The sequence below is a fragment of the Felis catus genome, chromosome D3 (genome assembly GCF_018350175.1).
Source record: "Felis catus isolate Fca126 chromosome D3, F.catus_Fca126_mat1.0, whole genome shotgun sequence".
NCBI classification, from domain to species: domain Eukaryota; kingdom Metazoa; phylum Chordata; class Mammalia; order Carnivora; family Felidae; genus Felis; species Felis catus.
The window spans coordinates 16,727,069-16,741,888 of record NC_058379.1 but is presented as its reverse complement, the minus strand read 5'-3'; the positions used below and the strand labels follow the sequence as shown (position 1 = coordinate 16,741,888).

Sequence of the window (14,820 nt, the reverse complement as noted above, 5' to 3'; positions counted from 1 at the left end):
ACACTGACAGCATGGAGCCTGCTTGGGATTTTCTCTCCCCTCTCTCTCTGCCCCTCCCCCTGCTTGATCACTCTCTCTCTATAAATAAACACTAAAAAACAAAAACAAATTTAAGCATTTGACATAATTCCTGGGAACCACTTGCTTATAACTTCTGAAACCTATCAGTTAATACTCAAGATTGCTCTCAATTATTTCTTCCTCCTTGACTTCAGGACTCGACTTACCAAAGTCCAATTCCTGCTTCTATTTCAGCACACACTGAGAAACGTGAGAAACCTCCACTATCACCGGCTCTAAAGAACTGTTAAGCTAATGATCCCAAACTAGCCCCAAAAGGTTAATACTAACTTCTAAAGGGGGTGTTCAGCAAGCTGTCCATCCATCCTCCTCAGTTATCTTAATGCAGGAATGCTGAGTGTTTGTTATTTTAAAGGTTAATAAAATGATCTGACATCTCTGCCTCGCTGCATCCAAGACAACAAGATGGGTCACCAGCTTTATGGGAGCCGGCTGAGGAAATCTGGCCAGGGTTTGCTGTGTCTGCCAAACCGGCATGGTCTGATTCAGAAATACAGCCTATGTGCCGCCAGTGTTTCTGTCGGTTTGCAAAGGATACAGGCTTCAGTAAATTGGATTAAGTGAACTTCCTTGAATGGGTCATCCAAGAAACCTACCTTAATGCCATCTTGTTTTACATAAAATAAAAACACTTAAAGAATAAAACAGAACACAAAAAGATCTGACATCAAGTTTCACTAGCCTAGTGTTCCTCTAACTCAGCTGCCCAAGGAAGACAGTTTGGCTAGTTATAGGACAACCAAGACCACCTTTCCCTTCCCAAAGCAAAGAGAAATGGTTTATTATATGTAACAGGTACATACCACCTGAATCAGAAGTCCTAGAACCAGGGACCAGCTGAAATTGGTACCTCCCCAGCCCCTAAAACAACACTTAGTACCCAAGTATTTAATGATCTGTTAAAAAACTAAAGCTCTGATTCTCCCTCAGCTACTCTTGGCCTCTTTCTTTGGGAAGTCTACAATAACATCTGAAACTAAATCTAGAAGATTTCCTCTTAAAAAAAGCTTTCCATGATTATTACCATCAATACAACATTAGCCCGGAAGTCTCTCCTCCAGCGCAAAGATTTCCAGAAAGTACAAGCAGCAGAGCTCACGTTAAATACCCGTGAACTGCTTCACAAAGATTTACCTGGGCGAAGGAAGGGAAGGGAGAGTCTTCTTCCAGACTCCCAACGCAGAATGAAGGACTGCCCTGACTGGCAGTCGGTGACAGAGGGGTCAGCAGAAAGTCTGAAAAGAAACCAGAGGCCTGATTATATAAGTCGAGTTCCAAGAGAGAAGAGATGAACCCTAAATCAGGTCTAGATAATTACCAGCCCCACCACAAAAAGCAAACCTTGATCCAATTTCAATTCTGCCATGTTCTTATAAAGTCAAGAACATGGCCTATTATTCATACTAGTGATCTAGGGAAACAGAAGTTTAGTGGTCACAGTAATACTAGAAAACATGGCAGAATCTATTTCCATGCCAAAAAAAACCCCTTTCCACACCAGCTGACTCTCAAGGCCTAGGTACCGGTATGTCATGGACTGGTTTTATGTGAATGAAAATGTTCTAACAAAAAGATAAAATTTAATCAGGTCAGCCTTTATGTTCCAGCCAGATGTGTATGACCTGCTCTATTCAGTTAGTATCCAAAACACACATCCAAATGGACAATATCCAACAGGAAGATGCAAGCTTTCCCCCGATACTCCCCAGGTAACAGTCTTCTCCATCCTTTCTGACCTAGAGTTGGGCATTTCCCACAGGTCTACCCACTGCCCTGATCACTGCTGGAAGGGAGAGGCCTCTATTCACTCTCCCAGTAGCAGACCCTTCCACAGTCAGCCAGGGCTATTTAGTACTTTCAGTCCTAGGACTATCCAGCTGCTCTTGCTTCAATACATTAAAGCCCATTCCTTCAAAAAAGCTAGTATGTGAAAGCACATACACAACCAATTTTTTATCACAGATAATGTAGTTGATGTTCTGCCATATTCCTCTGTATTTCAGCTCTCTTCTTAGACTAAAAAGCATAATAGTTGTGCATACAGCCCTCAAGATGCAGGTTACAGTCACAGTCCCTGTCACTAAGCCCCTGCCTCAGCCTCAGGTTCCTAATCTGCAAAGTGACAAGCATATGATCATAGCAGTCACCAAGAGCTTTAAATATTCTGCTCTTGGACATTTTATTTAAAATGGCTGGCAGAGGGGCACCTGCGTGGCTCAGTTGGTTATGCATCCAACTTCGGCTCAGGTCATGATCTCACAGTTCATGACTTTGAGCCCCACATCAGGCTCTCAGCTGTCAGCATGGAGCCTGCTTCAGATCCTCTATCCTCCTCAATCTCTCCCCTGCTTACGTGCTCTCTCCCTCTCCAAAATAATAATAATAATAATAATAATAATAATAATAATAATAATAAATTGATTAAATAAAACACTTAAAAAATCTTTAGAAATAAAACATCTGGGTCACAGGGAAGAATCTAAGTTTAACTTTCCTGCCATATGAGCTGCCTTGAGGTTTTGAGTTTTAGAAAACAGCAGGGTATAAAGTAGTCAGTACAGCCAATCAGAAAGGTGAATCAAATGGCAAAAATCTGATGTACCCCAGAAATATATTAACTACCCAAAGTAAGGTTAATCACCTAAAAATCCCACCATACTGAGTAGGTTAGAGTTATAAATTCAGACACTAGGGCCTTGCTTAAGGTCTGTGGCTGGTGGGCAACTTCATTCTTTAAATTCCAACTCATTTACCTGCTTGGGAACCTGGACTTCTGCTAAGAGGAGACAGGGAGAGGGCACCATGGCCCTCGGTGCTGGTGGGACCCAAAGCAGAATCAGAGGTGCAGGTATAGGAATTGAAGGCAGGAAACTGCTGTAGATTCTCTAGGGGAATGTGGACTTCTGGATCTACAAAGAAAAAAGAAGAGTACAGTAGGGCCATTTAGAATATTCCTCAAATCTTTTCCAACAATTGTGGATAGTCAATACGAATCCCCCAAGGCTCTAAGGTATGTAAACACGCTTTAAAACCCAAATTTATAGTAATTGTCACTTTATATTTTTGTTGATTTTTTTAAAATGTTTACTTTGAGAAAGAGAACGTGCACACACACGCGTAAGCATGGGAGGGGCAGAGAGAAAGCCCGATGTGGGGCTTAAACTCACAAACTGTGAGATCATGACCTGAGCTGAAGTCCGACACTTAACCAAATGAGCCACCCAGGAGCCCCTATATTTTTGTTTTAAAATAAAACCCTTTTTGGGGGCACCTGGCTGGCTCAGTTGGTAGAGCATGCAACTCTTAATCTCAGGGTTAAGTTCAAGCCCCACACTGGGTGTAGAGATCACTTAAAAATAAAATCTTAGGCACGCCTGGGTGGCTCAGTCAGTTAAGCATCTGACTTCAGCTCAGGTCATGATCTCATGGTTCATGGGTTCGAGTCCCACATCAAGCTCTGCACTGTCAGCCTGCTTCGGAATCTTTGTCTCCCTCTCTTTCTGCCCCTCCCCCACTCATGCACGTGTTCTCTCCATCCCTCTCTCAAAAAAAAAAAAAAAACATTTGAAAAAAAAAACATTTGAAATAAAATCTTGGGGCGCCTGGGTGGCGCAGTCCGTTAAGCGTCCGACTTCAGCCAGGTCACGATCTCGCAGTCCGTGAGTTCGAGCCCCGCGTCAGGCTCTGGGCTGATGGCTCAGAGCCTGGAGCCTGTTTCCGATTCTGTGTCTCCCTCTCTCTCTGCCCCTCCCCCGTTCATGCTCTGTCTCTCTCTGTCCCAAAAATAAATAAACATTGAAAAAAAAAATTTTTAAAAATAAAAATAAAAATAAAATAAAATAAAATAAAATCTTAAAAAGTAAAAATAAAAAAATCTTTGCTCGGGGCGCCTGGGTGGCGCAGTCGGTTAAGCGTCCGACTTCAGCCAGGTCACGATCTCGCGGTCCGTGAGTTCGAGCCCCGCGTCAGGCTCTGGGCTGATGGCTCAGAGCCTGGAGCCTGTTTCCCATTCTGTGTCTCCCTCTCTCTCTGCCCCTCCCCCGTTCATGCTCTGTGTCTCTCTGTCCCAAAAATAGATAAACGTTGAAAAAAAAAATTAAAAAAAAAAAAAAAATCTTTGCTCTGTTCTTAACTGAAGCCAAATATTATAGATGATGGTTAATTATATTATTCTATGTACTTGTCTTAGGGTGTTTCTATAATAAAGAAGGTAAAATTAAAAAAGCCCCTGTACCTGAAACATCAGTTTTTTTCAATTCTTTAGGAAATGTGCCGAATAGCTACACAGCATTGGGACCCCAGCTATACACTTATCCCAGTTGGAGAAGTAAAATTTATGTTTACCACCATAAACATGTAGTCAAAACAGTGAAGTCCTTTCCCTGGCTGAGGACTTGATTCTTTGTTTTCTGGAGGATCAGTAAGTACACTCTCATGTCACACTAATCTCCTGGATTCAATGAAGCTTATGTTGAAGAAGCAGATCAAAAGACTCTGTACTTACATGAAAGAGCTCTTAAATCTAACCTCCTGCATAGATTTCCTAGTTTGTCAAGGTTTCTACTATATCTTACTCTCTTGGCAGACTTGCGGTATACAGAGGTCTCCTTTAATAGAGTCAACGGTGGGATCAATGTTCCATTCAGAACACACAGGAGACAATTATCCCCTAAATTCAGCAGATCTCCAATTGTCTTCCCCAGAACAGGTTTTCTCGCCTACTATACCAAGGATAAATTTAATCTCATTCCTTATTAAAAGCTATGAACTTTGACCCCCCATTAATTCACTTAATTCTCAAGTCTATGAATGAAGTACTCTCATGATTCACATTTGAGAGCTAAAAAAACAACAACAAAAAACAAGTGGCAGAACTGAGATGTGAACCAAATAGTATGGCTCCTGGGCCCAAGCACTGAGTATCTCCATGAGGATGCACAGCTGTACTAGTCTAATAGAGTTCCTGAACTTACACTTGCCCTGTTTCTTGTTCTCCTCCATCTCAATCCTGCGCTCCCGGCGGCGTTCCTCCCGAGCCTTCTTCTGGCGCTGACGCTTCCTCTTCTCAATGTCATCTGTGGGATGGTCAGACAGTGAGCAGGCAGACCAAGGACAGCCTGGCCATTAACTCCTCCCAGGTGACTAGTCACTAAGGCCAACAAAAGGAGGCAGCTGGACTGGATGAATGGAGTATGGTATGGAGACTCATGACAGAGCTCCTAAATTCCTCCCATACTGGGTTTCCAATCAGAAGAAACCCTGAGCTTCACTATGAAGAGAAGCAGAGTGGGTGCATTCTTACCTGAGAATATCTCCAGAGTTTCTTTAGAGACCACAGGAGGCTGCAGAGCCAGTTCACAGATGCTGAACTCACAGGTGAGCGGCAGGTGAGAGAGGTATCTATGACGCTGCCGAACATCCTACCATGGAAAAGGGACCAAAACTCAACTAACGCCAGGCTGAACTGTGAGGACAGAGGTTCCCATCCCAGACAGCTAACTCTTTGGGGCTCAAAGAGTTGTGCTCAAGGTATCATCATTTTGCAAAGCCAAACAGAAACCGTCAATTGACATTCAATAAGGTAAATGATCAACCAAAAGCAGTTTTTAGGTTTGTGCTGCACATGAATAAATCAAGCCTGGTAATAAACGATTTAAAGCTGATCAGCTGTTTCTGATTTTCTGGAGTCCACAACTGAGGAGAGAGAACAGGGGAAGATAAAGAGTATTTGTTGGCAAAAAAACCTGAGATCCACTGACAATTAATAACTGGGAAGGTGGAAAAAGCAGATTTCCCTACTGAATAAAGCTTGGCCTGAAACAGTAAGAAAAAAAAAAAGCCCATCAATTTCAGTTTAATTTTCTTTTCCATTCTCTTTCTGCAGGTTTGATGGAAAGTTTACAGCATAACAAATTTGTGATCAATATAGGGATAACTCTCAAAGGGCAAAACCTCGCATATATAAATTATCAGATAATAATTGATGGTATCTGTTAAGCCGAAAATGTGTTTCAATCTTGTATAACCTAGTATACAGCCTCCAATAACTCTTCGATTCCTTGGACATTTCTCCCAAGCCATAAGGAGAAAGAGAAAAACAAACTCATCTTGAATGAAAGTGGGAGACATCTATGTTCCCAAACCACAATAAATGAACCTAAAAACAGAGAGCAAGGGGTGACTAACAGAACCCCGACATGGTAAGAGAGACCCATTTAACCTCTAAAATCTTTGCAGGCACAAAATCAGTGACAAAAATAGACTTAAATACAAAAGCTAAGCTCTTTGAAGAACTGTGAGCATGGGCTGCTCAGGCCCATATCAAAGAGATCAGGTTGATGACACTCCAGAACCGTGCCACAGGGACAGGCAGGACCTTACCTCAGACATGGAGTAGCCGGCGATCTCCACCACTACTGCCGAGATCTTCTCCGGGCTCTGCTCCAGGCTGCCGTACTCCCTCACAAGGCAGCGCACATTCACAGGGTGCAGGAACATGTGCTGCCCGTCCTCCGCTGAAGACAAGCGGCTCTCTCACACAACAGTCGTGGCCAGTCCTCAAGACAGGGCCCCCCCGTACAGCTTGGCCTGCCTCTCCCTCCCCGAGGCCAAAGGCAAAACAGACCCAAGCACCCACATCTAGCAGCAATACCTCCTCCTGCTAAGAGGCCAGGCCACCTTGCTGAAACATCTCTATGGCAACCCAGCCCTCCTCTCAGGAACCCTCACCTTGGTAAAAGTAGTAACAAGGAGAGCCACTCAGGTGTGTGAAGCCTGGCTTGGTGATGGGTTCCTGCTGGCTGGACTCAGTACAAATGGTCCCCTCTCCAAGACTGTCATCTGCTAACTCTGAGTCATCACAGGCTTCAGGCTCTGGTTCAGACACTGCTTCCTCTTCCTCTACCAGAGGGAGAGCAAGAGGACGAGGAGAACCCAGAGAACAAACTTCGGTGGTCTCTTCATCAAAAGCAGACAGATAGTCTAACACACCCTGTTGGGACAAATTCTAGGTCAACAGAAAGTACATGTGGCAAAGGTAGACACATGAACCAAGTTCTCTGGAAGGTTTTCTTAGCTGTCACATTCACGGATTTAACATCCCTAGGTAAAGAACTAATAAGCACATGGGAAATACTCCTAGTCCCCCCTCCTCTCCCATGAAGAGGCGATTTCACAGCATCACCTACCAACTCAACAGCAGCCTTGAGGAACGGCAGCCATTTAGTCTGTAACGGGGTCACACTCACCTTCCTGGGTTGAAAAACGGACTCCTTCGCCAAGGGAGCCATCAGCACCAGTTGTTCCAGAGCAGGCACAACACTAAGGACCTCCCCTCTGCTTTCAGCCAATCCTGACAGAGCCTCTTCCCGAGTCTAAACCACCAGAGAGAAGACCAGAGGAAGCTAAGTTTCTAGAAACACACTTAGTTTGTAGGGCAAGGGCTTACAATGGCCTTTCTCAACAGGAGCAAAAGTTAAAAGGCAACAAGACCCAATAGGAAAAGTACTTAAAATCCTCAATCCTTCAAGGAAACAGGGAGCAAAAAGCACCTGACACCCAAATGGGATGGTATTCTACTTACAATCTGACAGTGACAATACTACACAAAAGTTTCCTGAACAAAAAATCCAAGAACACAGAACTAGTCCTCTAGTTTTTACAAGCTACTCTTAAAGAAAGAGCCCCAGTGCGGGAAGCAGGGGTTTGGCCAACTGCCATCTCAACCTGAACAGCTCTACTTCTATACAGCTCGTCTTCTCTGAAATGCACTTGAACGAATGCTCTGCATTTAATTAAAAACAAAATACACAGGACCTACTAAAGGAAGACTCAGAAGTCAGAAAGACAGGAATTCAAACACTAGCTTCATCTCATATTAGTTATATGTCCTCAAGCAAATTACCTAACCCATGACTCCATTTCCTCATCCGTGAAAGGGTATAGTTCACAGCGGGATATGCAGCTCATGTGACATAAATGTAAGTACAGTACCTTAACACAGGACCTGTCACATGCCAATTACTCAAGATACGAGGGCTTTCACTGTTCTAACACAGATCAGTGATTCTCAAAATATGGTCTGAGGATGAACATTAGAATCAGTCTGGAACTCATTATAACACAAATTATTAAGCCTATGGAGCCCATATTTGACTGAATTCACATCTCAGGGTGGAGGCCAACGCCCTGATTCTGATGTCTGGTAAGGATACACAGCACAGGAAATTCTCTATTTGGGTAATTTTTCCTGCTTCAAAATCCTCAGCAGGTATTACTAGGGCCTGCTGGATAGGCCATAACACTCTCTTCAAAATGCGCCTCAAATAAAACATCTCTAAAAATAAATCCAAGTGTTTCCTTAGGAAAAAAAACCTACTTTGCTTAACTAAGAACATAGCTAACCTAAGACTAAGAGACTCCAGTGACTCAACTAGTTATAAGATGATTTTAATTTGTTCCTTTCAGCTGCAGAGAGTGCTTTAAAAACCACTAGGTCAACCATTCCCTCGCATCACCAACGGCCAGAGCAAACTGGCTATTTTAGCCATTAACTATGCGTTATCTTAAATTCAGGACCAAGATAACTTATCCCCACCATCCTGTCCTGTCATCCTACCTTGAGCTCCTGGATAGCTGCCTCAATAAAGCAGGACTCGGGAGTGTGCTTCTCCTCTGCCAGCTGCTGCTCCAAAGCTATTTTCTCTTCCTGAACTACCCGGTGCAGCACCTGCTCCTTAGAGGCCAGCAGCAACTTGGAGTACTGGCTGTGCTGTTCATCTACAAGAAAGCCAGCAAGATCACAAAAATGCAACAGTCAAAGCTTTGCGACCTTGTGGCTACACAGGAATTTACACAGCTTTTATCCCCCAAAGTGAAGATGGAGTAATCAGGCTAATTTTCTAAAAATAATTTAGCAATGACCTTAAATAAAAGGTTTATAACTCTGACCCCATAACACAAGGAATCCAAGAAAACCAAAGACGCAGTAAAAATGTTTTAGCCAAACTATTGATTACGCTATTGTCTATAATACCAAAAAATGCTACATCAACCAGTTAAGTCCAATAATAAAGAAACGGTTAATGACATCATGGCATATTCATTAAAGAGAATTTTGCAGACATTAAAAATGGTTTTCTGGGGCACATGGCTGACTCAGTTGGAAGAGCATGCGACTCTTGATCTCGGGGTTGTGAGTTCGAGCCCCATGATGGGTGTAGAGATATTTGAAATAAAACAAAACAAAAAAACAAAACAAAACAGGGGTGCCTGGCTGGCTCAGTCTGTTAGGCATCTGACTTCAGCTCAGGTCATGGTCTCGTGGTTCGTGGGTTTAAGCCCCACATCAGGCTCTGTTCTGACGGCTCTGAGCCTGAAGCCTGCTTCGGATTCTGTGTCTCCCTCTCTCTGTCCCTCCCCAACTCACACTCTGTCTCTCTCAAAAATGAATGTTAAAAAGAAAAAAAAAAGTTTATTTAATGGGGCACCTGGCTGGCTCAGTTGGTTAAGCATCCAACTTTGGCTCACATCACGATCTCACAATTCTTGAGTTCGAGCCCCACGTCGGGCTCTGTGCTGACAGCTCAGAGACTGGAGCCTGCTTCAGATTCTGTGTTTCCTTCTCTCTCTCTGCCCCTCCCCAACTTGTACTCTCTCTCAAAAATAAATAAACTAAAAAAAACTTTTTAATAAAAAAAATTTAAAGATAAAAAAATAAGCTTTAAAAATTTTTAAATAAAAATGGTTTTGTGGATGACATTTAGTGACATGTAGAAATACCTACATTACATGAATATAAAGCAGACACCAAAAACTAGAAAATTTAATCCCAATCTTGCAAAAATATACATGAGTAGAAAAATAATCTACAACTTTGGGATATCTCTCAGTAAAAGGACCATGGATGATATGTTTCCTTTACTTCCCTCCCCCATATTTTCTGTACTTTTTAAAAACTTTAGGACAATGTTAACTTTTGGGAAACTCTTGAAATGCCCTGTTTTCCCACCCTCCGATCCTAGTCTCTGCCCAGAGATAACCATTTACAAATTGTGATACGTATTTGCCAAATCTTTTTCTATACATTTATAAACCCACAATCACTTAAGAAAACAAAGGTTTTTCCATAAATGATAAACTTTAAGTTGTTCTGTGTTTTTCATCCAACCTGTATTAAATTCTTTCAAAACATTAATACAGAGGGGTGCCTGGGTGGCTCAGTTGGTTGAGTGTCCGATTTCGGCTCAGGTTCCTTGGGTTCAAGCCCCGTGTCAGACCCTGTGCTGACATCTCAGAGCCTGAAGCCTGCTTCAGATTCTGTGTTTCCCTCTCTCTCTCTCTGCCCGCAACCCCCCCCCCCCGCCCATTCGTGCTCTTTCAAAAATAAATAAATGTTAAAAAAAATTTTTTTATATGTTAATACACAGATCCTATCTTTACCTTCGTATTGTGTTCCACAGCATAAACAAACACTGAGTGAGTTCCTTATGGAACGTTTATTTAGCTTATTGACAGCTTCTATTACATTGTAACAAAAATTCCTTATACATATTCCTTGGTGCATATAATTTCTTTATATTAAGTACAAAAGCTGGACCAAAGGTTGTGCATATTTTAAATACTACCAAATTGCGCCCCCCCAAAAGCTGTATTGACTTACACCGCCACCCTGTATACAGTATTCATTTTCCTACCCCTGCCAAAAACCTGGTGCTTCTAATGTCTTTTTTTTTTTTTTTTGCGTCAATCTGATAGGGATTTTGATTTGCATAACTCTTAGCAAAGTTAAACCTAATTCTTGGGAAGTTATTCTAGTATCCTTTTCTGGGAAATACTTTCATATGCTTAGCCCATTCTTCTACTGGACTGTTAATCTAACTTATAGAACACGTGTATATTCCAGACATTAATCTTTAGTTTTAAATGTGTAAATCTTCCCCTAGTTAATACCTACTGACTTTAAGGAATCTTGTCAGATTTCATTCTTATAAAATCAAGTGTATCTGTCTTTTCTAGGATCTACGGTTTCAGCCTGGTTCAAAAACCCATCCCTATCTGAGGATTTACAGAGATACTATCCTATATGTTCTCTTAAGAGTTTTAGATTTTTTAAAGTTTAGGGGCGCCTAGATGGCTCAGCCAGTTAAGTGTCTGACTCTTGACTTCAGTTCAGGTCATGATCTCATGGTTTGAGATTGAGCCCAGCATCGCACTCTGTGCTGACAGCACACAGCAGGCTCTCCCTCCCTCTCTGTGTGTCTTCTACTAGACTACTGAGTTCCTTGACAACAAGTGGCCAGTCTGGCTGACTGTGGAATCCTCAAGGCTGGGCACAATGCCAGGCACTATTTCAACAAAATTAAAAATTAAAAAATACATAACTAAACCACACCTGAAACCAAGAGTTAAACCGCTCTCTGTAAACTCCCCTCTAACCTACTAGAATCCTAAAACTGACCTGCAAATGATAGAAATGGCTTGCCCAAAGGCTCAAATTTTGATAGTAGATAGATATATTTGATAGCCTTAAAAGATGTACCCAAGATTATTACCCTCTAAATTAACAGAACTCACCTCCTAGATGAATAGGATGGTCTACATTCATCCATTTGGATTTGGGCAAGGCCAACAACACCCCTTTCTCCCTCTTCATCAGCTGCATTGTAATAGTGTCACCAACAACATACTGACGTGACTCGGTGGCAACAACACTGTAACATGGACATTTAGATGTAAAAGAGCAAGAAGTTAGCAGACTGGGGTTTAACCTAGTAAATGTCTCCTTCTCACCTCTTGAGATCCTTCTTATGCACAGAACTGTAACAGATGGGACATTTACTCCAGGTCTTCTCACTCAGTGAAAGGTAGTGCAGAATGCATGCCCAGCAGAAGATGTGTCCACAACGGGTTATCTTGGCTGCAGTAGGTGGATATAGGCATATCGGGCAAGATGGCACTTCATGGCTACAAATGCGCTGCAACAAAAGGGCACCACGAGTTACACTGCTTTCAAAGTGACATGGGATTGTCAAAGTTAAAGCCTCTCCTCTCCCACCCCCATCCCTGAACATCTCTACTCAACACATCTTCACAGAATTGTTCAAAATGCAAGTATATAATAACACTTTAAGTAAATTGTTAAGGAAATCACAATAATGGTTTAATAACTACATAACAAGTACTTTAGAGGTTCCACAAAGGAAAAAGGAACAGAAATCAATATATAATCCCATTTATAAAAAGAAACTTTATACGTACACGTACACAAAGGCTTATAAAAGGTCGAAAAGTAATGTACCAATAATCTCCAATAGAGAAGTCTATCAGACCTACACTTTATATGCATCTCTGTTTTTTTTTTTAACCAATAAATATAGAACTTAGGTTTCATAGGCCTTGTCATTCTCTGATGTTTTTATCAATTTTCATAGTTAATGAGTAGCCAGGCTTGGAGACCTAGCACTTTGAAAAGTATTATATGGGGTGCCTGGGTGGCTCAGTCAAACATCCAACTCTTGATTTATGCTCAGGTCACGGTCTCACAGTCGTGGGATCAAGCTCCATGTCAGGCCCACTGACATGATCAAGCTCCCTTCAGGCTTCATGCCAGGCATGGAGCCTGCTTAGGATTCTCTCTCTCCCTCTGCCCCACCCCCACTCAGGCTCACTTCTGTTCTCAAAAAAAAAAAAAAAGAAAAAGAAAAAAATTTACATCCCTATAACCTAAGAGCAGCAAAGGAATACCCAGAACTCATTACTTCAACAGAAAACAAAATGCAGCAGTGGCTTAGACAGTAGTGTACCTGGTGGCTCACTCACCTGCCACAAGACTGAGGCCTAATTTGATATTGATTACTACAAATGGCTACCGATGAAGCCATGTTCATGCAATGAGCCCACCCTAGGTCAGGAAGGTAACCAGAGTGCCTCATGTATTTCTCTGGTTATTTCTTCCCAGGAGAAAGGAGGTCGTAGATAGAACTGCTTTGATGAGACAGAACCTTTGATGAGAGCCCTCCAACTCCCCAATCCTGCAGGCTAGTGCCAATTAGCACAAAATGAACTCCAGGAGAAACCAGGACTCATCTCTGGGGGACTTATCTCTACAGTGAGGTCATGCAGAAAAAAGGTATCAACAGTGATACCAGCCAACAGCTGCTGTGTCACCATGGTTCCTTTCCTTAGTTCTCTCTCCCACTAACAGTTTATAAGCTTAGCCGAGCTACTCACCACTTGTTCCACAAAGTCCCAGTTGACTAAGGTATCAGGATCAGCAAAATGAACTGTGTAGTCTTGGTCTTCAGACACCACAAATTGGCAGCTGGAAACAGGGAAGAGGACAGGGAAAAGGCAGACTCTCAGAAGCCACCAACAAGCCCTCAGCAGAAACTCATTACTCCTTCACTTAGAAATCAAATACAGGCCATTAGCAGCCATGGTTTGTGAAGCACTGAACTAGGACTTCAGCCTCAGTTCTGAGCCCCAGCTCTGGAGGGAATCCAAAGACTTGCCAAGTAGGAGTCTAAATCCATGAACTCTGTTTCTTCTGCTTCCAAGCCTAGCCAAGGCCCTGCAGGCCTCCCCTGAGCTAAAATTAACCCAGACTGCGGCTCTATCAATCAGCAGGAAGCCAGATTTCCTCCCTCCCTCTGAGAAACCATGGCACACAGCTAGTCTTCAAGGAAGCAGACTGTTCTCGCTCAGTCATTTGATTACCAATTTATATAAAGTACTAACCAATTACTTCAGTCTAGATCCAAGGTCAAATCTTACATTGTAACTAATGACACACAAAAGGAAATAAAAGGGAATCAGTATTTGAGCAAATGTATGCCATGCCAAACACTGCAACCCATCATCCAATTCTCCTTTAAGTAATCCTCCTCCTTTATAGGGAGAAGATGAATCTCACCTTGGCTAAATAAATTACCCAAGATTGAAGGTCAAAATAAATTCAAATGTGGGTCCAATTCCAAAACAAATACTTTTACTACCTCATTATGACACTTTTAAAGCATTATTTAATTTTAGCATTAATCAATGTATTTATTTAAGCATTATATTCTTTTAAGCACCAAGAACATCCACTTGAAAAGCTGGTTTCCGACACCTGCACTGCCCCCCAAAAAGAGAGAGGAGGAAAAGAACCAGATCAACTCCCTTTCTGCCTCTCTCCCATAGCAGTTTAAAAGAAGCTTCTTCTCAGCACCAAGAACCACCCAGAGGCTCAACTGCACTTTCCTCCCAAGAGTAGACATACTCACTTGGCCTGTAAAAAGAGTTCCTTGTTAAAAGGCTTATGCCCCCATTTGTTCCTCTTTCCCCAGCTGCCATGTCCACTGCCTTCAAAGTGACCCGCCTGGCCACGGGGTTCAAAAGTGAAATTCAACAAGTGGTTCAGATTGATCTTCTTCGGACCAGAGAACTGGGCAGGGCTAAACTCTGCCCGTTGAGCCTCTGCTACCTAGAGAGAATAAGAATGAATCAGAGTATTTCAGAATAGAATGACACTGATTGATAGCAGAAACCAGCACAACCCTCCTTCTACATGGTTTAAAATATTAACTAAACGAAACACAGCTTAAAGTAAACAATCTTCCTAGGAAAGGGGAATACAAAAGTCTACCTAAGATCTGGATGGGAACAGAAAGGGGGACAAGAGCCTTTACCATATAATTACTTAAACTGTTTAGCCTGCCCCGCTAAATGGCAATTAACTATTTATTAAATGACTAAACC

At 42.3% G+C, this 14,820-nt stretch overlaps 1 protein-coding gene and 1 pseudogene across 3 annotated transcripts in view; one reads left to right on the top strand and one right to left on the bottom strand.

Moving 5' to 3' along the window:
• Positions 1-14,820, bottom strand: part of RNF10 (ring finger protein 10) — a 35,918-nt gene that overhangs the window by 3,710 nt on the left and 17,388 nt on the right. For 2 of the 3 annotated variants that reach the window (XM_023241489.2, XM_003994750.5), the window contains exons 3-14: positions 14,346-14,545; positions 13,312-13,402; positions 11,872-12,056; positions 11,656-11,792; positions 8,699-8,859; positions 7,329-7,454; positions 6,811-7,072; positions 6,463-6,596; positions 5,384-5,501; positions 5,055-5,156; positions 2,835-2,990; positions 1,216-1,316 (exon numbers count right to left, since the gene is read on the bottom strand). In XM_023241489.2, coding sequence (XP_023097257.1) covers positions 1,216-1,316; positions 2,835-2,990; positions 5,055-5,156; positions 5,384-5,501; positions 6,463-6,596; positions 6,811-7,072; positions 7,329-7,454; positions 8,699-8,859; positions 11,656-11,792; positions 11,872-12,056; positions 13,312-13,402; positions 14,346-14,545 — 1,773 coding nt within the window. The remainder of the gene's footprint in view (positions 1-1,215; positions 1,317-2,834; positions 2,991-5,054; positions 5,157-5,383; positions 5,502-6,462; positions 6,597-6,810; positions 7,073-7,328; positions 7,455-8,698; positions 8,860-11,655; positions 11,793-11,871; positions 12,057-13,311; positions 13,403-14,345; positions 14,546-14,820) is intronic. The other variant, XM_023241490.2, reaches the window with a different exon arrangement.
• On the top strand, positions 28-2,287 carry LOC123381430 (annotated as a pseudogene).